The sequence below is a fragment of the Abramis brama genome (assembly GCF_963993115.1).
Source record: "Abramis brama genome assembly, chromosome: 1".
Classification (NCBI taxonomy): Eukaryota; Metazoa; Chordata; class Actinopteri; order Cypriniformes; family Leuciscidae; genus Abramis; species Abramis brama.
Window position 1 is genome coordinate 59248890 of NC_139963.1, and position 22201 is coordinate 59271090.

At 41.1% G+C, this 22201-nt stretch overlaps 1 protein-coding gene across 1 annotated transcript in view; it reads left to right on the forward strand.

The window, feature by feature from the left end:
- LOC311081808 (uncharacterized protein) overlaps window positions 1-14898 on the forward strand; it is a gene marked incomplete at its 3' end in the record, with an annotated part of 24855 nt that extends 9957 nt beyond the window's left edge. The window contains exons 2-6 of the mRNA XM_084112503.1: window positions 3705-3794; window positions 10698-10760; window positions 12814-12929; window positions 14543-14611; window positions 14785-14898. Of these exons, the coding sequence (XP_083968629.1) occupies window positions 3705-3794; window positions 10698-10760; window positions 12814-12929; window positions 14543-14611; window positions 14785-14898 (452 nt within the window). The remainder of the gene's footprint in view (window positions 1-3704; window positions 3795-10697; window positions 10761-12813; window positions 12930-14542; window positions 14612-14784) is intronic.
- Between the last annotated feature and the right edge of the window lie 7303 nt (window positions 14899-22201).

A 22201-nucleotide genomic window follows, 5' to 3' on the forward strand; every position in this document is an offset into this window, starting at 1 on the left:
GCCATCCTCTTCTCTTGGCGCAAACAGGAAATAAACAGCTCTGGTCATGTGACAATTTACAGTAAACATGCGACACTGCACATATTTCATTGAGACCCTTTATTATTTCAATATCTGCTGGAAATGCATTGATAGATCATTCAGTAAAATTTTTATAGCCTTAGAAATGAAACATTTTTTTACGGTCACTATTGTGACCGGTGGGATTAAATGGGAGGGACACTTCACCCATTTGCATTAAGCTTTGTATTGTTAGAAAACCAATCATATATTATAATGATCGTGGATTTTCCCTTATTTTTCCCTGAGATGGGAGAAATAAGGATTTAAGTGTTTCACTTCCTGCTTATTATGACGTAAAAATCTTCATTTTGCGTCATAATAAGCAGGAAGTCACATTTCATTGAAAAGTGTATGAGACTACAAAAACTAGCTCCTCATTATTCCAGGGGGTGGGACCCACTCACCCTACAGGCCTATTACCAGAGACAAAGGACCTATTACAGATCAGTGGGTGGGACTAAACTTACAGAAACTAAAATAAATATCCGCCATCTTGTTTGGAAGCTATCAAGCTAAGCTAACAAGCGCTTATGGAGTCAGATGGGAATTTACAAGAATGGCTGAAGGAACTACACATGATATGGAGGAAGAGGATTTTAAAAAGTCTGTTGCTCGAAACAGTTGTTCGTGGCTATCTGTACGAGCCGCAATATAGCGAAGAGCAGCTTAGGCTGATGGAGGAACAGGAGGCGGAGGCTGCAGCCGAGGCAGAAGACCCGCCTGTCGCGTCCGAGAAGCCCGGCGCTGGCTCGAGCTGGTGCGGACTGGTGGCGCCGGTGAACTCACTGTGCGCCTACGGACACAGAGCTAGAGTCCGTCCGCTGCAAAGAATTTCAAAGATGCCAATTTCTCCTGGAAGAAATGTCTGAGGCAGACAAGGACACGGATGTTTGCGTTTTGAACCATCCTAGTTTCGCACCGCATATGGACAGAGGCGTCTCTCGGTAGGGAATGAAAACTTACTTTTTGCCCTTTCCTTGATTTGACTGAACATCCCGGTACCATGCATTAGTTCACTATTTCAAAATAAATAGTAACAAGGAATAATTCAATAATGAGATCGCCAAACAACAATTTTTTTTATGTGAAATGAATTTCAAACTCAAGCGGTAGCTACAGTAGCTAGCCTAGTGCTTTCTCTCATAGGCGGATTTCGCATAAGTGGTGTTCTGGATTAGTGGGAGTGGCTTGTGGAGCTGTGCAAATGTGTTGCATTGTGGGAGTTGTGGTTTTCTATACAAATGCGCACTAAAGTTACTTTCTGTCATAACTCGGTCAAAAAGGCTCCAAATTCGAAAATTTTAATACATTTCGACTACATATATGACCCACTTTCAATAAAGATCAATGTTCCCATGGGTGAAATGCTCCTTTAAAAGGAAGAATATTATTATCCAAAACTGAAAGGTTGTGACGCTTAGTGTATACAGCTCTTGCATTAGATGTCAAAAATAAAAGAGGTGGATACAATTTTGTTCAACTTAAAATATCTTCACTATAGGTGCTCTCGGCGTGTTAGTTGTGTTGCTACGGTAATGCTGGCATTTTACTCTAATATATGTTGACTGCTGAGTCTGTGTTTAATGATGTCAATAAATATTAAAATAACTACAAATAACCTTTATCTTTTGTTTGTTTGTTTTGTTGTACTGGTGGTGTAAAGTAATACAAATATTCTCTTAGTGCATGTTTAATCATATGTTATTAAATGATTTGTTAATGCATTATCTTGTCATGACTTGTACTTGAGAAGGCCCTAATCATGATCAAATTGACTGTTAACTACTTCCCAAACTCAGCTCATGATTGATCATAAACTTACTATCAAACACACAACGAGTGTTCAGCTCAGTGAAGTGATGTTGTGTGGTCAGAGAACAGAAGTACAGTATCATCACGACTGTGTCTGGATGGAGAGTGAACTACTGATCCCAGCAAACCTTCCCTGAGTTTTGCTCCTTCCTTTGGGAACTGTTCCACAAATATTCTTTGTGGGTTTTGAATTGTTATTTTGTATTTAGCTGTGCATAAGTCACAGTAGGGTGAGTTTGAAGGAAAGAGAGAAACACAGAACAGATAAAGAGCTTTTAAGGGCAGTTATTAGTGTATTTTCTACGGTTGAAGAGGAGGATCAACTAATCCTGTGCCGTCCAGTAATGTTTATGACAAAGATGAAATCAAGAGTTCAAGATATGATGATATTACATTATTTACATTTGTTTCAAAGTCAGGGTATTTCTTATTCCTTCTTAAAGAGGCGTTTGATTTGGTTTATGCATAAATGTTAATTAATGCATTAACTATCAAACACCGGAAAAAGACTGTATGATTTGAATCTTTTGCTTTTTACGCTGGAATGGTTTGTGTTTTTTCATTTATTAATATAATGATCACTGAGATATACTGTGTTTCAGGTATCAGTGGAGTGGATGATCATGTGTTCATCAGTTCTGGTGAAAATGTGCGTCTGCCCTGTAATAATGCTCTTTCTGACTGCAAATATAAAACTACATGGATCTACATCAAAGATTCAGCAGCAGGAGTTGCACTGATTGAATTGGGGATAAAGAAGAAAGACACAGAGAGACATGAGAGACTGAGTCTGGAGTCTGACTGCTCTCTGAACATCAAGAACGTCACAGAAGAAGATTATGGATCTTACACCTGTAGACAATATGTGAATGGACAACTACACCAACCAGAAACTGATGCACATGATTATCTGCATGTTCTTCATGGTAAGTTTAAGATTATCTGTTCAATTGTGTTCAATTTAAAATTCTCCCTTTAAACTCAGATGATGATTGAAGAATCTGTGATTTGTGTCTTATGTTCAGTTTCAGTGTCTCCATCATCATCATCATCATCATCTTCATCCTCACAGACTGAGATCAGTCCAGGCCGCTCTGTGACTCTCTTCTGTCAGTTGTATTCATATACTGGATTCTCCTGTGATTATTTGGTCAGTTCTGAGGGAGTTGAGCTGTTGTGGGTGAATCAGGCTGGTGTTGATCTGAAGACAGACTCCAGATATCAGATATTATCATCATCAGATCAATATCGCTGTATCATCATCACTCTGACTACAACACTCCTGAATGAAGATAACAACAGAGAGTGGAGATGTCAGCTTACTCACAGAAATCAACTCCAGACCTCAGTCAGATACACTGTCAAGTATTCAGGTGAGAAAACACTCTTTTCAGACAGATTTGTCAAAACTTTCACACACTGGTTCTACTCTTTCTGATGGCTTCATGCGTTTGACAATTGTAAAATATTAGAGGTCAAAGTCATAAACTGCATGTAAAATCCTTATAATTCCCAATATTGTCCTCCTACATGGGTCATACATGAAATATTGCATAAATCTATTAAAGCCTATTATGACCCATGTAGGAGGTCAGTTTTAGGAATTCTAAGGCTTAATAATGTCATTGATTCAGGAAAGCTGAAGGTTTATGGGAAGCAGCTCACTGTGTTTCACTCTCATATAAACCAGGAATAAATGATACAGTAACATCTCTCTTCTCAACTACTGCCACTGTAAGCTGTGATGATTGAACACAAACTGCATGTCATGATCAATATGAAAATATGATGTTAATGTCCTGATGCGTCTGAACATTCATCTTCTGCAGCTCCAGTCGCTTCAACAACACTGACTCCAGTCAGAAGCTCAAACTCTGAGAAGACATCAAGCCGAACTACAGCAGCAGCTTCTACACAAGGTTCATGATCACATGATCACTGTCACACATCATCAGTCTCTCGCTTCAGTGGTTTGCACTGGCTCTCACAGACTGCTTTATCATCACACATATTATCATCAAAAAAAGCTCTTTAGTCAGATTTGTCAGTGAGTTTTGATACATATGACCGGTCTTGTACAGTCTGTTGTCTGATGCAAAATAATCAGCCATCCTGTGATAAATTAATAAAATCATAGGGCCCTATTTTAAAGATCTAAGTGCATGGTCTAAAAGTGTGTGTGTGTGTGTGTGTGTGTGGTTAAACCTGGTGCCTGGTGGATACTGTACTGGTGCCTTGACGGATCACCACCTTATCGTGGTGGGGCACTTTGTGTGTCTCCGTGACCCCTAGAGCAATGTCGGCGGGAGTCTTGTACTCCTGGTAGGGCCACCCATGCCGAACAGGTCAAAGGGTAGAGGCCAGACCAAGAGTGATCCCAAACGCCTCAACGATGGAGTCGCTGGAAAATGGTGGGTGTGAGAGAACCACCATAATGGCGGCAAAGTCTGAAGAAGGCAGCCCCACCGCCACGTGGGTAAACCCGGAGGGGTACAGTGGCTAGGGGAGTAAACCCTGATGACAAATCTGCCTCTGGGGACAGGCACAGGCGGAACCCAGCAGACCGGGCTACCGGCAGCCTCCTGCAACTCCTTTCAGATGAAGGTCGTCATGGGTTCTCTCATGCCACCGGAGATCCTTCTGGAAGGAGCCAAGATGGTGGGAGTGTGGAATGCACACCTGCATCTTCGCCTTAATCCTTACCTATGTGCAAGCTTCTTGCTTCCCCCTTGCTCCCCCCCACCTTTACCGGCACAGGCACTTGGCAGGCACAGGCCAAGGATGTGGCTAGGAGTGCCTAGCCCGGGGGTACTCAATAGGCGGACCGCTGTCCGGATCCGGACCCAGACGCAATACAATTTGGACCGAAGCCAAAATCAACATTATAATTTAGTCATGATCCAAGCGAGTTTTCATTGGTGCGTGATTTCACGCCTATATTGTTTTCTTACTAGATGTGGTTTATCTATCTTCTGTGTCAAATCCAAAGATCCAATCAGGAGCTGTAATAATTGTAATCACCATGACAACTCACTCAACGTTGGCCTCAACCTCTGTGGGTCACGCAGGTTGTGTGTCATTCGCAACAATGCAGGCGCTAATCCATCTGCTAACAGTACCTTGTTACTTGCTAGCGAAAATCATGGCATGCTCAAAACCTGGCAAAAAGAGAAAAGTCGATTCTGAAAAAACTATAAGCACGACACACCGTTTCTGCATTGCCAAATCAGATGCTCGTTGGATAATTTTTTTTTTTTTTAAATGCGGTAGGAATCAGGATACATCATAATGATTTTATGCGAACCTGCCTTGTTACCTTGTTACAATAGCCTACTTTTAAAACAAATTAGTTTCAATCAATGTAACTATTCATAGCCTAATGGCCGTTTCACACCAACAGCACGACTACATCGTCACGGCAGCAGCAGACTCAAGTATTCACGCGGGAAGCGTTATACAGCGTCACAGCAGCGGCTCCCAGGCTACAAGCAAGCATTTCTTTACAAAGACAACTGTACATTTGTTTTTAGAAGTTGGTCATTTATAAACTTGATAGACTTAAAGTTTGATGTTCTGATGGGGAGGTGTAGGCAACAACTGTATTGCATGTACATGGTAAACAACAAAAACATCCAAGAAAACAGCTCTAATCTTGTCGTTTCAGTCATAGGCTACTTCGATATGTTTACATTAGAGTAAACTTTTTTTTTTTTTTTTTTTTTTTTTAAGAATAATTAAAAACAAGTTTAATGGGTTTTTTTTTAAGTCTTCATTTTCTTTTCTGACATAGCCTTCTCCAGTTCTTGTTTAAACACACTAGACATGCAAATTTCTAAAAAATCATATTTGTTATGTTCATTATAAGTGTGCTTTCACTTTCAGCAGCGCAGCAAACTCGGCGCCGAAACCCCCGCTTCTCCTGCTTGATGCTCTCACGCGCTGCTCCTGCTCACGGTGTGAATGCATTGATTAACATACATGCCGAAAAAAATACGCGCCGCTCATTAAAAAAAAATAGCATGTCAACATGTTGTGGGAGGAGACGCGAGCGCAACCTATTAACAATTTTATTAAACGAGTCCCACACGGAGCGTCTTGGTTGTTGCATGGTTGGTCGCAGAGTTAACGGTCACGATAATGCTTCTCTTCTGTTGTTTTTTTTACACTATGTACGTAGCCTAGATCGCGCAGTAGGGGGTTTCATTCATGTTAGCAACACCTTGTGTCCCCAACAGGAAAATACCCTGCTGCGCGATTTGTGACGGTAGGCGCAGCGTCAATTATGTAGAACACATTGGAATTGTGCAAAAATATAACGATATTCGAAAAAGCTATTTTATGTTCGAATTTCGCACGCTATTCGACTATTCGAAGATCGCGACCCATCCCTAGTTGTGAGTCTGCCTTTTCAACCGTGAATATGGTGAAAAACAAATACAAGAGCACCCTCAGTAATGAACACGTACATCAGTGCCTCCGCTTGGCCCTCACAGCTTTTATGCCCAAGTTTAAAGAACTGGTGGCACAAAAAAGGTGTCACTTTTCACACTAAGGCCAGACCACATCACATTTTGTACATAGTTTGAACGTTTTGAGGGATTTACCACCTTTTTTGTTGGAGTTCTGTTTTTGGATTTTGACCATACTGTTCCGGACCCTGGCCGGAAGGAAAATTTGGTGAGTGGACCTTATAGGTTTCTAATTGAGTACCCCTGGCCTAGCCAAACCATGCACACAGTGGAGTGATGGTCGTTGCAATTGTGGGATGGAGCAGCACATTGCCTCGGCAGCTTCTATTGCGACTGAGCAGTTCCACGCTGCTCACCCCTGAGATGGGGAAGGACCTGGAAAAGGTGGTTCAAAAAATGTCTGCCCCATACACTCTGGGCGGTATACCGCAACCGCCGGAGCATCCCACCATGCGGTCGAAAAATTAAAGAAAGAAATAGACACCTGAGTATTGCTTCATGGAATGTCCGCACCTTGTTGGACCTGGCTGAGACACCTGACAAGCCTCATCGTAGAACAGCACTTGTGGCCTTAGAGCTAGCAAGGTACAACATCGACGTTGCAGCCCTCAGTGAGACCAGACTTCATGGAGAGTACTCCCTGACGGAGGTTGGTGCAGGGTACACTTTCTTCTGGAAAGGGGTCCCCGAAGGCACTCGCCGGACCCATGGAGTTGGTTTTGCAGTGAAGTCCAAACTGCTGCAGCTTATCCCTGAATCCCCTGTCGGCATCAATGAGAGGCTGATGACCTGGCGCATCCCCCTTGCAAAAGGATGCTTTGCCACCCTCATTAGTGCCTATGCACCAATGCTTGCTGCCGAGTCTAACATCAAAGAGGACTTTTAACTTGCCCTCGACTCTGCCATAAGAAAAACACCAGCCACAGACAAACTCATCCTCATGGGAGATTTTAATGCCAGAGTGGGCATAGAGCACCTGGTATGGGATAAGGTAATTGGCCGGCACGGAGTTGGGAAGATGAACGACTACGGCCTCCGGCTCCTTTCTCTCTCTGCAGAACACCAACTGGTCATCACCAACACCATATTTCAGATGAAGAACAGATTCAAAACCACCTGGCAGCACCCACGCTCAAAACATTGGCACCTCCTTGACTACGTAATAGTCCGTCAAAATGACCGGAAAGATGTCCTCTCCACTCGAGTCATGCGCAGAGCAGAGTGTTGGACTGACCACCGCATGGTCAGATCCAAACTCCTCATGAGTATTAGACCCCGTGGTCAGAGGACAGCTCCAAAACAAAAAATCAACTGCTCAGCACTCAGCAGCCCCACCTCACGAGACCTCCTTCGACAGCTCCTCGCTGATAACCTCAAAAAGATCCCGGAGGAATCAGCCGACTGGCCAACGCTGCGCCAAGCCATCCACAGTGCAGCTTCAGAGGCATTGGGCCAGTCGAGGAAACATCACCAGGACTGGTTTGACAGCAATTCGGCTGAGATACAGACACTCCTCAAAATAAAACATGATGCCCATAAAGCTCTCCTGTCCTGCCCCGGATCTGAAATCTGGGATCTGGTCCTGCCCTGAAGCCACCTTTAATGCAGTGAGATCTGCAACCCAGCGTGCCCTCCGGATCATGGAGGACACTTGGTGGGTGAAGGAGGCAGAAGAGATACAGCGCATGGCAGACTGCAACAACTCGCAGGGCTTCTATGATGCCATCAAAACTCTCTACGGCCCCAGGAAGAGAGCGATTGCTCCAGTTCGTTCAGCTGATGGCTCGACTCTCGTCAAGGACCGCCATGAGATCCTCACCTGCTGGGCAAACCATTTTGAGACTCTCCTCAACCTCAATAACCCTGTTGACATTTCTATCCTGGATAACATCCCTGACCTATCACTAGTCACACACCTCAACAATCCCCCTCAGTTCCTGGAGACACGCCAAGCCATTGCGAGTCTTAAAAACAATAAAAGTGCTGGACCTGATGGCATTCCGGCAGAGGTCTTCAAACATGGAGGGTACCTCCTTACACGCCGCCTGCACCTCCTCATCTGTCACATCTGGGAATGTGAGACCTTCCCACAAGACTGGAAGGATGCCGATATTGTGGTCATCTATAAATAAAAAGGGGACAGAGCCGTGTGTGGCAACAGCCGTGGAATCTCCCTCCTCTCCATCGCAGGGAAAGTTCTGGCAAAAATCATGCTCAATAGGCTAGTTAAGTACATCTCAGAAGCTGCACTCCCGGAAACGCAATGCGGCTTCCGGAAGACTAGATCCACCACTGACATGATTTTTGTCTTAAGGCAGTTGCTAGAAAAAAGCAGAGAGCAGCGCACAGACCTTCACATAGCCTTCATTGACCTCAGTAATGCATTTGACACTATCAACCTTCACATAGCCTTCATTGACCTCAGTAATGCATTTGACACTATCAACCGTGAGATGCTCTGGAAACAACTTTCCAAACTTGGGGTACCACCAAAGTTCCTCACCATTCTACAGCAGCTGCACAATGGGATGCAAGCCAGAGTCACCACAGGAGAACTTCAGTCAGTGTTCTTTAATGTAAATGTTGGGGTGAAGCAGGGCTGTGTCTTGGCTCCAGTCCTTTTCAACCTCCTTCTCTCTGCCGTCACTCACCTTTTTCATTGTGCTTTAGGACACAAGGATGGTATTCTTCTTGAATACCGCCTTGATGGAAGCCTCTTTAACATCCGGAGGTTGCAGGCCTACACAAAGACCAAATCCTGCTGCATAGCTGAACTACAATATGCTGATGACTGCGTGATTCTAGCACATAGCCCTGAATCCATGCAGCACGCCCTCAACACAATAACCAGTCTCTACCAATTCTTTGGTCTTCAGGTTAACATTAAAAAAACTGAAGTTATTTCCCAAATCTTCTCTCAAACCTCTTCACCCCCCAGCTTCCATATAAACGGAATTCCACTTAAAAATGTTGATCAGTTCACCTACCTCGGTTCAACTCTGTCCTCTTGCTGCTCCCTTGATATGGAAATACACACCCGTATCAAAAAAGCCTCTTCATCATTCGGTCGCCTTCGTAATAGGGTTTTTGAAAACCGAAACCTGAGAGTCAGCACCAAGGTTGCTGTTTATAATGCTGTGTGTGTCTCCACCCTGCTTTATGGGGCGGAAACATGGACTCCATACAGCCGACACATCCCACTCTTGCAATCCTTCCACATCCGCTGCCTCCAGAAGATCCTCGGCCTCTCCTGGATGGGCTGAGTCCAACATGCGGAAATCCTACAGAGCACCAATTCTATCTGCATGGAAGCCGCTGTGGCTAAGAAACACCTACAATGGATAGGGCATACCATCCGTATGCCGGACCACCGCTTGCCTCGCCAAGTCCTCTATGGCCAACTACAAGGCGCCAAACGAGCAGCTGGTGGACAAAAGAAGCGCTATAAGGACTACACCAAGGGACTTTTAAAGCATTTCAACATCAATCCCATGCAGCTTGAAGCTCTGGCACAGGACAGATCAGCCTGGCAGGTTACCTGTGCCCGAATAGTTTCACAAATCCACGACAAAGACCAACAGCGGAGAGCCGAGAGACGCAGACAAAGACACCAGAGGGCAGCTGGGGCTCCTCTGTCCTTTGGTTTCCCCTGCTCCACCTGTGGACGAGTGTGCGGCTCAAGGATCGGCCTCAACGCCCACGAGAAGTGGCACCAACGGCAATGTCGTTGATCCCCCCCCCCAACCCCGAAGCAAGCATCATCATCGGAAACGATGAGATGAGAGTGTGGTTAAAGGGACAATCTACGGAACAAGCCGGCTTCACCATATCTTTATGTACACAATAATAATCTTTTACATTGTAATTATTTTATTTTTAATATTTGGCATGTTTGTGTGCTGCTGCACGTCCCTGTGTGTGTAATGAGCAGAGTGTGTGTAATAAGCTGAGTGTACGCGCGTTGTATAGGCACACATTACTAATGCGTTCTTTAAATAACAAAAACAAAAATTGTGTCATTGACTTTACACCAGGTTTTTGTTGGTCAATGGCTCAGTCTAATCCAGTTCCTCAAAATAGCAACGCACTGACAATGCGCCTGAACACCCATGGGTGCTCACATATTTAAACAACGTGTCGCAGGACGTGAAAATGAAAACTGTGTCGGGCTGAAACTAGCAAAACACACTTGCGTCTCGTCTGGCGCTGTATTGCATATCCTTATTGTATTGCTATGAATGGGCCCATAGTGAGGATTTATTAAACATATAGCAGTTTGTAAAATGAATGCCTTGATATTGTGTTCATGCATTAAAATATGACTTATTTCTGTTTCCATTTTGTTTTTAATAGTTGTAACATCAACTACAGCAACAACACGGACTCCAGACACCACATCAATCTCTCTGAATCCAGGTGTGTGTGAATATCATCCTCATCATCTTCATTTGACCGACTCGTGGAGTTTTCTAGAATCAGTATCTACACACACACACACACACACACACACACCAATAAGGTCAAGCATGAACACACAGCACTCCGTGACAGAATCCCACCACCGCACACGAGGGCCTATGAGCGGCCGGCCCTGAAGCCTCGGCTCCTATAACGAGAAACAAAATTAACAAAATGGTCTCCAAATAACAACAACAACAACAACTGAAACTTAAATAAAAGTTACAGAAGAAAAACATTTAATTAATAAACCAGAGAATCATGCATCAAACCACACAGAGGTTAAGAATTGGCCACCAAAACTGGGTGGATATTCACTCCACTTTCATACTTCACCAGCAACCCAGCGATCACATAAACAATATATGCTGGAAAGCAGGAGTCACAATACACATGAACCGAGCGCACACGTGCTGACGAGCGAGTTGTTCAGGAGAAACCAGGATCGACAGAGCAGCAGCATCAAATAGTGTTGCCCCGCAGGCCTCACTGAACACACTGTATCCGAGAACAGATTATTCCTGTTAGAATTTAAACAGAAAATCACTCCCAACATAACTATGAATGAACGTTGCGCAGTAGCGGTAGTTACACGTACCTTCATTTCATAGCGGGTCGCAAGTCCAAGTCACGCACACAGAAGACTATCGCCATGCTAACAGAAGCATGGGAATGCAGGAGGGGCATATGAACAGCCGCCGCCAACAACTCCCAGCAATGAACCATCCGCCATAATGCTATAAACCAAATGACTGTTACATAAAGTCAAGTGTGTTAACTAGTCAGCCAAAACACATACCTCAAGCGGAAGGGATTAAACAAACCGGAATGGGCGGCAATGACGCACAGGCGGTGACCACACACACACAAATGGTGCATTCAAATCCCTTTTTATTCATTCCCTCGCGGAATATAATTGGACACTACATTACCCACGAGCATTAAATTAATTAAAAACGAAACTCAGTACGTCCCACCACATGTGGTTAAAGGGACAATCTACGGGACAAGCCGGATTCAACATATCTTTATGTACACAATAATAATATTTTACATTGTAATCCTTTTTTTTTTTTTTTTTACATTTTTGGCATTGACTGCTGCACGTCCCTGTTCGTTTAATAAGCAGAGTGTGTGTAATGAGTGTACGCGCATTGTGGACCCTTTTTAAATAACAAAAACAACTGTTTTTTAAACAGAAACGGTGATGCGTTGAACACACTGTTCTGATGACGCAAGAGTTGCAACTATGGCAGCTGAGAAGGCCATTCTTTGTGTTCTTTGTGAAGAATTTTCGGAGCCTGATGAAGTCGGTATAAATATGTGTTTAATACAACAAAATATGCCCGATGTTACAGTTACTGCACTTGCCGCCCAGAACAAAAGAGAACATCCCAATCGAGTGAAGGGATTGCTGAAACTGAAGCACACATCTTACCTAATTCAGACTAAAACACATCTATTTAGCCTCACATACTGACTTTATTTGTAGTTCATACTGTTTTAATACCCTGTATTTTCTTTCTCATTTTTAGGAAAAGCACTTAATTACCATTGTTTATTTCTATACCAAATGTCATACACTTGCAATGAAGCTAAAAATATAAACAACTACATCATTATGTTGATGTCCTATATTTTTACAATAAAACTTAGAAAAAAGGTTTCAGTTGGTCAATGCTCAGTTCCTCAAAATAGCAACGCACCAACAATGAGCCTGAACGCACTCCTCGTGCTCGTTCGTATAGACCAGCAGCACAGATGGGCACAAATGCTATATATACATTTGCTATTTAAACAACGTGTCGCAGGACATTAAAATGAAAACTGTGTGGGGCTGAAAACTAGCAAAACACACTTGCGTCTCGCCTGGCGCTGTATTGCGCGGGTGTATGAATGGGCCCATAGTGAGGATTTATTAAACATACAGCAGTTTGTAAAATAAATGCCTTGACATTGTGTTCATGCATTAAAATATGACATATTTCTGTTTCCATTTTGTTTTTAATAGTTGTAACATCAACTACAGCAACAGCACTGACTCCAGATATCACAGCAAACCCTCTGAATCCAGGTGTGTGTGAACATCATCCTCATTTCATCCTCAACATCATCCTCGTTGTTCGAGTCAGAGATTTTGACTCAAGCCATGTTTAATTTATAATCTACATCACTTTCTAATTCCATTCTCTTGTACATCACCAACAATCATAAACATGAAATCTAATACCGTAATGTAAAAAGTAACTGTCATTAAATGTCAGACACATCATTCTCATCCAGACAATCCTAAACAATCATGTCACATTCATTTAGTGAACATATGAGGTACAGTCTGTTAGTGTACAGATGGCTTTCAATACACATCAATTTCTATAAAATCATCATCACAAGCATCAATTTACATGATAAATAAAGATAATTATGGTATTAAATATGCCATTTTTATGTATTTGGTTAAACACAGTAATATAGTCCTGCTGAATGTGTCTCTCTATACTCTCTCTCAGTGACTACGATTGTGATTGTTGTTGCCGCTTCATTCGCTCTTCTCCTTCTGGCTCTTATTCTCTGGGTGATTCGTAAAAAAAGAGCGGGTGAGGAAGAGAAATCAATGAGTTAACAAAAATAATGTTTCTATTCTACAGCACTAGATTCTTCTAGACTCTTTTAAAAACTGATTGTCATCTGCATTAGAGACTGTGTGTGTGTTTGATCATAAACTTTCCCGTGACATTATGTTTCAGGCAACAGAAGAGGGACTGGTGACTCTGTGGTAAGTATTGCAGGTTGATCCATGAGTTATTAATGTTCATAAGGACTGACCCTGAAATATGACACTCTTATTACTCAGATTATAAAATGTCAGGGTTCTCAGCAGACAGTTCTGTCAGTCTTGTCTTAGTTTAATCTGTCTTTGTTTGTGTTGTGTTTGAGCACATGGCTCTGTCTTTATTTGTGTTGGTCATGTGTTCCTCTTGTCCTGCCTCCTAGTGTCCAGTTACGCCCTCTCGTTTAGTCGTTGATGAGTCCTCGTCAGTCTGAGTGTGTGCTCACCTGTTCTTCGTCTGAGGGGCTGTTCACATGACACAGTTTTCAACTAAATACGTAAAACTGTTTATGCGTTTTGCCCGTTCATTTACACGACAACTGCGTTTTGGGTCCCTGAAAACACAAAGTTTTGAAAACGGGTTTCAAAGTGCAAGTTTTTGAAAACGCTCTCTGTGTAAACAGCAAAAACGTGAATCTCTGAGGATGAAGAGGTCATGCACATGCGTATTACGTGTTCAGTCTATAGTGTTTCATCTCCATCTAGTGGCCTGGCAGCAGAATACAGCGTTTTTAGTTTTCGCTGATCTGTGTAAATGGGGATCGTATTGACAACGGTTTCGTCTGTACGCGGAAAACTCAAAGGAAACATTTTTAAGCATATTGTTTTCGTGTAAACGTGCCCTGAGTGTGTTGTGCTACTGTGACTAATTGCCCATTGTTCTAGTTGTGGATCATGTGTTGTTCCTGTTGTGTGTTCAAGTCAAGTCAATCATCCTGTCATGTTACAATAGGATCTGTCATCATAACGTCATGTCTGTATAATAGATTTTCACTAAACATTTATGTGAAATTGCCAGGATACACGTTTTTACACATATATTACCTGAACATTTGCAGAACCTAAGGAAAATATCATTGATGAATGGCATTTAATAGCTTGATTTGTCCATATTTCCATTGATGTTTAGGAGCAGACAGATGATGTGACTTATACTGAAGTCGCTGCGTTCAGTAAAAAACGAGGCAAAAAGAACAAGGTGAGCGAACATTTCCTCGATGTTGTCCAGCTTCTCTCAACGTGATTTTTGTATATTTTCCTCTTATATGCAGATCTTCTTGATTTGTCTGATTAAATGCAGTTCTTCATGAACTGAGCTCAAACAACATGCTGTAATAATTGTGGGTTGAAACAACTGTGATGTTCATTCAGGTTCGCTGTGATGATAAAGTGACTTATGCTTCCATCAGAGGACCAAAAGCTGGAGCTCAGGAGAACTGCAGTCAACTTTATGCCTCTGTGAACAAGAACAAATCAGGCAAATAATTATACAAAACCCACATGAGCAGAGGAATATCAGTCTAATATAACTCAATCCTAATGGGTTCATTCATTGTTAATGCTTTCAATGTCTTTTACATGTTAACAAACAAACTGTAACAGATTGTTGTCTTTTGTCCTCTTTGTGTTCTGGCTTTGAGTTCTAGCGCTTCCAGAACTATTTTAATAACCTTTGGTCTTTAGTTTAATTTAGCAATGTGAAACTAGTGTGATTACATATTTTCAGGAGTATTTTCAGAGCGGTGAACTCACTGTTGAGGTTTGGTGTTTCTGCTGAGTGTGAGAACTCTGTTAGTTTAACCACACATGTTATTAGAAAAACTTGTGGTTACTGAAGAAAGAAAGAAGAGGAACTGGCATCTTAACCCACACAGAACTGATCATCTCTGAACCCAGTTTGGACTGAACCTTGTAAAACAAAAATAACTTATGTAATGGATAAATACAAGTATTTGTCTGGTACATTTTATTGTAGGGTGACCATATTTTAGTTTTCAGAAAAGAGGACGGGGGTGTGGTAGATGGGCGGACCGTGGTTTGGGGAGGCGTGGTTAAGGGGTGGGGGCGTGTCTGGGGTGAATGCATCAAAAAATACTTATACAACACAAATACAAGGTTGTGAATACAAAAAAATGCATTCATAACCTTGCAACTATGTTATTGTACTTTAATACATAAAGTAATGCATCCTTTCCATTCAATGTTTGGCCCGCAACAATGGAATACTATTAAAAAAAAAAGTTTCACTTTTAACACCTTTTACATGACACTATTTCTTTTCATGGCCATAGGTTAAAAATCTACTACTAAAATAAAAAATCTACTACACTATTTCAGTAAAAAAAAAACTCAGTCCTCCTGATGTTCTCTTGTAGCCTATACTTTCTTTATGTGGGCTTCTAGGTCGCCAGCACCTTTATTTGACAGACGGATTCCGACCGAAACGAAAACACAGGAATTTTCTCTGTAAATCATCTGTGAATTTACATTTGGGATTTATTTATTTTTTTTACGCTGTTAGCTACTAACATCTTATCTCGCACTTGACCGTAAACTGAAGTGCCGTCGAGTCGCGCTGCTAAAATTCTGCGAACGTAAAGTCCGCCTACTTTGATCTGATTGGTCATTTCAAAATATCTGATATTGACGAGTAGTGACAGACCAATGCGGCTGAGATGAACACACACACACACACACACGCAGGCCTCTGTATTCTGATGTGCTGTCTCTGCTTGCCGCTGCGGATTGAGGAACGCGCTGATTATAACAAGAGGGGGTGAAGCCAAAGCCGGTTTCATATGTTTTGTGTGCAAAGGCAAGCGTGTATTTAAAGTAATGTTACACGCTTAATGGCCCAATGAAAAATAATGAAAACCAGGACATTTTCATCACTTTATAAAAAACAGACAGGACGGCCAGGACAGGACGTGAAAACAGGACATGTCCTGGGAAAACAGGACGTTTGGTCACCCTGTTTTATTGGATGCTGAATAAGACAAAGTAGGCTCCACCGACCATGATGGAGCTGGAGACTGGCAGACCTGCGGCGACCCCACATCAATGATGGTGGAATAATCATCTTTGCCGAGGGCTCGACAGGCATGACGAGAAGAAGCTCTAGAAGGGTGGTCTCGACGGGACGAGACTGGAAGGGCATTAAAATCATGTTAAGGAATACATAACAGGGTTTCTCAAACTCGGTCCTGGAGGGCCATTGTCCTGCACAGTTTAGCTCCAACCCTGATCAAACACACCTAGCTGTGAGTTTCTAGTGATCCTGAAGACACTGATTAGCTTGCTCAGGTGTGTTTGATCAGGGTTGGAGCTAAACTGACATAAAGGATCTGCAATATATGGAAGTTCATTTTCTCTTGTTTTGTTTTAAATGTTTTAAAATGTTTTGTCTTATTCAGCATCCAATAAAAGGTACCAGACAAATACTTGTATTTATCCACTAAATAAGTTATTTTTGTTTGAGCAGGTTCAGTCCAAACTGGGTTCAGAGATGATCAGTTCTGTGTGGGTTAAGATGTCAGTTCCTCTTCTTTCTTTCTTCATTAACCACACGTTTCTCTAATAACATGTGTGGTTAAACTAACAGAGTTCTCACACTCAGCAGAAACATGTTTCCAAACCTCAACAGTGAGTTCACCACTCTGAAAATACTCCTGAAAATATGTAGTCACACTAGTTTCACATTGATAAATTAAAACTAGACTAAAGGTTATTAAAACAGTTCTGGAAGCGCTAGAACTCAAAGCCAGAACACAAAGAGGATAAAAGACAACAATTAGGCAGAAACGCATATGTATTATTTTGACCACAAAATGTTATGTATGAAAATTTATCAGGCATACAAATGTATATGAATCATCTAAGGTTCACATAAAATTTTAATAATGCAATTAATAAATTGATGTTACTTAAAAGAAGGTTATTCTTTACATTTTTGTTAAAATAATTATTTAAGAAGCCTTTAAATGGCCATATTCTGTTTAATATGATTAATGGGTGGAAAAAAAAACACTGAATTGAGGCTGAAATGTACAGTATGTGTAATAAGAAAAGCTTCTGCCTACTCCTTTTGGGTCACTGCGAGTTGTTTTGATCACTTATATTATATGATTATATATATATATAGGCCTACAGTTTGTTTTGAGCTTTTATTTTGTTTTTGTTTTTTCTAACCCTATGGACCAAAATAAAATAAAAAAATATTATAAGTAGAAGTTATAAAACATTTTTTTACAAAGAGCCCATTTTTCTTGTACATTTTCCCAGTAAAATTATTAACTCCCTACTAGGCTATATATTGATAGAGTTTTCAAACACACTGTTCACAAAAATAATTGAAATAGAAACAGAGCGCATTTAGGCATTTAGGCCAACCGTCTCCATTGGCTTTGTATTGCCTGAAGCTTTTGACAATGTCTAAAATCTGCTATGTGACAAGGTGTACAGAAAACAAGCTACAAAACCTAGAAACAAGTTTTTATAAGCTGTTGACCCCAAAAAACAAGCGTTTAAGGACACAAAAGAGGATACAGGCAACTGATATAGAGACGCAGGAGGGAAACGTAATCGGCGACCAGTATAGCTTAGCTTAGCTTAGCTTACAGAAATATAATATATAAAACTGACATTTGACTAAGTGACAAAATGTTGAGTGTCAGGATCCCACAATTAACCCATTCTTCCAGTGGATGCTTCACATCTTATTGCCTGTATCCACTGTGGCATCATGAGAGGTAGAGGATCACCAAAGTGTGGGTTGCTTCACAGATCGAGTCCAGGCAGAGATCAAGTCACTGGTTTCATTATAATAATCAATTCAAAACTCCAACACTTTTTAACCAAAACACTTTTCCAGCTTCTGTTTATGCTCTCTAACAAAAAAAAACAGCCAGTCTCTCTGTCCTCAGCTCATTAACAGCTTTTCTCCTTCACTCGCAACAGCTGTGTCCCTGGTAACTGTAGTCCGGGACCTGGTGGCCATCTTGGTTTGTAGTCCCCATTGCTGCAACCACCTAGATGGCACATACCTTGCCTCTATGACACCCTCTCACGATGCCACACCACCTTTGTCTCCTTAAACGCTCGTTTGTTTGGGTCGACACCTTATAAAAACTTATTTCTGTGTTCTTTAGCTTGTTTGCTGTAGACCCTTCAGGGAAAATTAAGGTTGATTATGTCCCTATCAACACATGACCAACATCACCTGACTGTATTTTCTCTCAGCTTTTCTTGACAAATGTGCGTTAAAAACACAGAATCAGCCAAAGAAGGAATGACACTGAAAATGTTCAAGGTCAAAGAACCCAATAACAGCAAACACTGTTCACCACAATGGTAACTTCAAACGAATCCATCATTTTCAATAAAAGCCTCATCATCTAAACCTCTGATAATTCTCAGTGAGAGCTTCTGTAGACGTCTGACAGAAATAAAGTCAGTCTGGTTAGTAATAAGTGAAGCTGGTAATGCTGTTTGTGGAGTTGTTTAATCCTCCTCTGCTGAGATCTTCGCAGATTTAATGTCTTTTATCTTCAGTCAGTTGTAGTTCTTGTGTTTCTCTTTCCTTCAGTGATTCTGCTTGTTAACAGCAGGTGTTCATCAGTGTCTGGATTCACTCTGTCCTGTGGACTATATCAGTAATAGTGTAGGGAATAGTGAATGAGGGTATAGGGTGTGTTTGGGACACAGCCTCTGTGTGTTGATTCTGAACACTGATAATTCAGTTATATTGCAGTAGACTACTTTATCAAAAACAACAAATGTTACCCATAATGCATTATTTTCTATGGTATATTACTGTTTTAATGGAAAATGGTATGTTACTGTTAGAATTTGGCATTTTTTTACATCACAGTTTTACAGTGTCGGTCTGAGAATTAAAGATTGATCATTTACTGAGTGAGTTCAACAGTTCAAACACGAGCGACACTCTTGCACAAACAACAGCTTATTTATATAAATTAGTCTATGTGGAAATTTATTTTATTTCTTCACCGTTATTTCTAAGCCTTAACTGGCGCAAAATACAGTGTATCACAGATCACATCAGGTCATCTGTAATGTATCTGTTGCTTTACACTCTTTGACCACCAGGTGGTATTGTGAGTAAATGAAGCCTCGAGAAATGAACCCTTTTGTGAACCACTGGGCTGAAAAGCTTCAATGCTTCATGAGGCTTCATCTGACCACCACTAATATCTCACCACCACTAATCGTACAAAGATGGAGAGACTCAAGAAGAAGTGACAACATGTAAAAGCAACAGGACATTTCTGAATGGTTAGTTGATGGATTTATGTAGCTTATGTCCCAGCCAGCACAGCCATGTGGGGCCCAAATGGGTTTGACCTGGGCTATCTAACTGGGACCCAGCCAGTTTTGTCCTCGGTTTCCATGTAGGCCCCACATGGGTTTGCCCAGATGAAATGAACACTGCTTAGTGTGCACAGTACAGGCTGTTTAATGTAACACTGAATCAGTGTTGGAGGTAATGAGATTATTAAGTGATTGAATAATGATTGTGCATCATTGATGAACACCTGCTGTTAACAAGCAGAATCACTGAAGCAAAGAGAAACACAAGAACTACCCTCCAGCCACAACCTTGGATGAAATCAACTGAAGATAAAATACATTACATCTCTCAAGATCTGATTAAACAGCTCCACAAACAGCATTACCAGCTTCACTTATTACTAACCAGACTGACTTTATTTCTGTCAGACGTCTACAGAAAAGTATTAAGAAGAGGTTTAGATGTTGATTACTTATTTGAAAGTAATAGTTTGATTTGATGTTACCACTGTGGCGATCCGTGTGTGCTTTAGTCAGGCTCTTGACTTTTTAACATTAGTTTTTCTCTGACAGCTGTATCTGTTTGTTATGATGAGAACAGCAAGAGAAAATATAATCAGATGCTGTAAGCTGATTGATGATAAGAGTATAATAATCATCATGTAGTGGCTTAGCTCATTGATTATGTGTGAGGTTTATACGGATAGTATGTTATTCATTTTGTTTTATTGTTGTGATTCTACAGCAAGAGAATAATAGAATTTAATCAAAACGTCAAATGATTTTTAACACACCATTTACATATTTTGGGCTCCTGTGAGATTTATTCGCACACAGACATCAAGATTCAGCATATGAATCTCAACAATGGTGACATGCTTCATGGTGCAATGCATTCTGGGAGCTATGGATAAGTTTTGTATGATGCACTCAGAATGCATTGCACTATGAAGCATGTCACCATTGTTGAGATTCATATGCTGATTCTTGATGTCTGTGTGCAAGTAGATCTGTCAGTAGTCCAACATGTGTAAATTGGGTTTTAAAAATAATTTGATGTTCTGATTTAACTGTGCTAGACCTCTTGCTGTAGAATCAAAACAATAAAACAAAATGAATGACATACTACCCGTACAAACCTTACACAAAATATCAGCGAGTTAAGCTACCTCATGATGATTATACTTTTATCATCAATCAGCTTACAGCATCTGATTATATTTTCTCTTGCTGTTCTCATCATAACAAACAGACACAGCTGCCAGAGAAAAACTAATGTTAAAAAGTCAAGAGCCTGACTAAAGCACACACTGATCGCCACAATGGTAACATCAAATCAAACTATTACTTTCAAATAAGTAATCAACATCTAAACCTCTGTTAATTCTCACTAAGAACTTCTGTAGATGTCTGACAGAAATAAAGTCAGTCTGGTTACTAATAAGTGAAGCTGGTAATGCTGTGGAGCTGTTTAATCAGATCTTGAGAGATGTAATGTATTTTATCTTCAGTTGATTTCATCCAAGGTTGTGGCTGGAAGTAGTTCTTGTGTTTCTCTTTCCTTCAGTGATTATGCTTGTTAACAGCAGGTGTTCATCAATAATGCACTATCATTATTCAATCACTTAATTATCTCATTACCTCCAACACTGATTAAGTGTTACATTAAACAGCCTGTAGTGTGCACACTAAGCAGTGTTCATTTCATCTGGGCAAACCCATGTGGGGCCTACATGGAAACCGAGGACAAAACTGGCTGGGTCCCAGTTAGATAGCCCAGGTCAAACCCATTTGGGCCCCACATGGCTGTGCTGGCTGGGGTGTAGTTATCTTCTAGTCATTGATTAGCATATTCTGTCATGATAATCTATAAATCACGTTACCAGGAGCGGAGATTATGTACATTTTTGTGTTGGTGATGTCACTAACCCGGGATAAATTTTGTGTAGTCCCAACCAGCCGTTTGTTGTAGTCCTTAAAAAGCAATTTCTTAAAAGAAAATATCTCCCTTTACTTTGAACTTTGAGCATTGTAACTTTGCAGATGCTGATTATGCTCAAACAGCAACATTACACACTAACTAAAGTTAGAAAAGTGAAATCATAATCAACCACCCCTTTAAAGGGACACCAGGCAACGTTTTTGTGTTAATTAATCATCTTCGTAAGTCGGTATATGGTTGGTTAAATGACTCATTACAGGGCGAATGAAGACTCTCTCGCCCAGGGTTCGAATTATGATTTCATCTTTGTGGGGGTCTCATTAAAAAAAAGAAAGAAAAAAAGTAGCCTATGAGCAGGCGCGGTAGCTTAATAATGTAATATAAAAATATAAAAATTTGTAAATATAATACAAATTTAATAAAAAAGCGTTGGTAACACAATTCAATTTAAATAGTAGCTACATTTGGTTTAATTTGTCGTTCAATGAGGTCTAATATATGCTGTTAGTTGTGAGAATTTTCACGTGAGTAAATAGA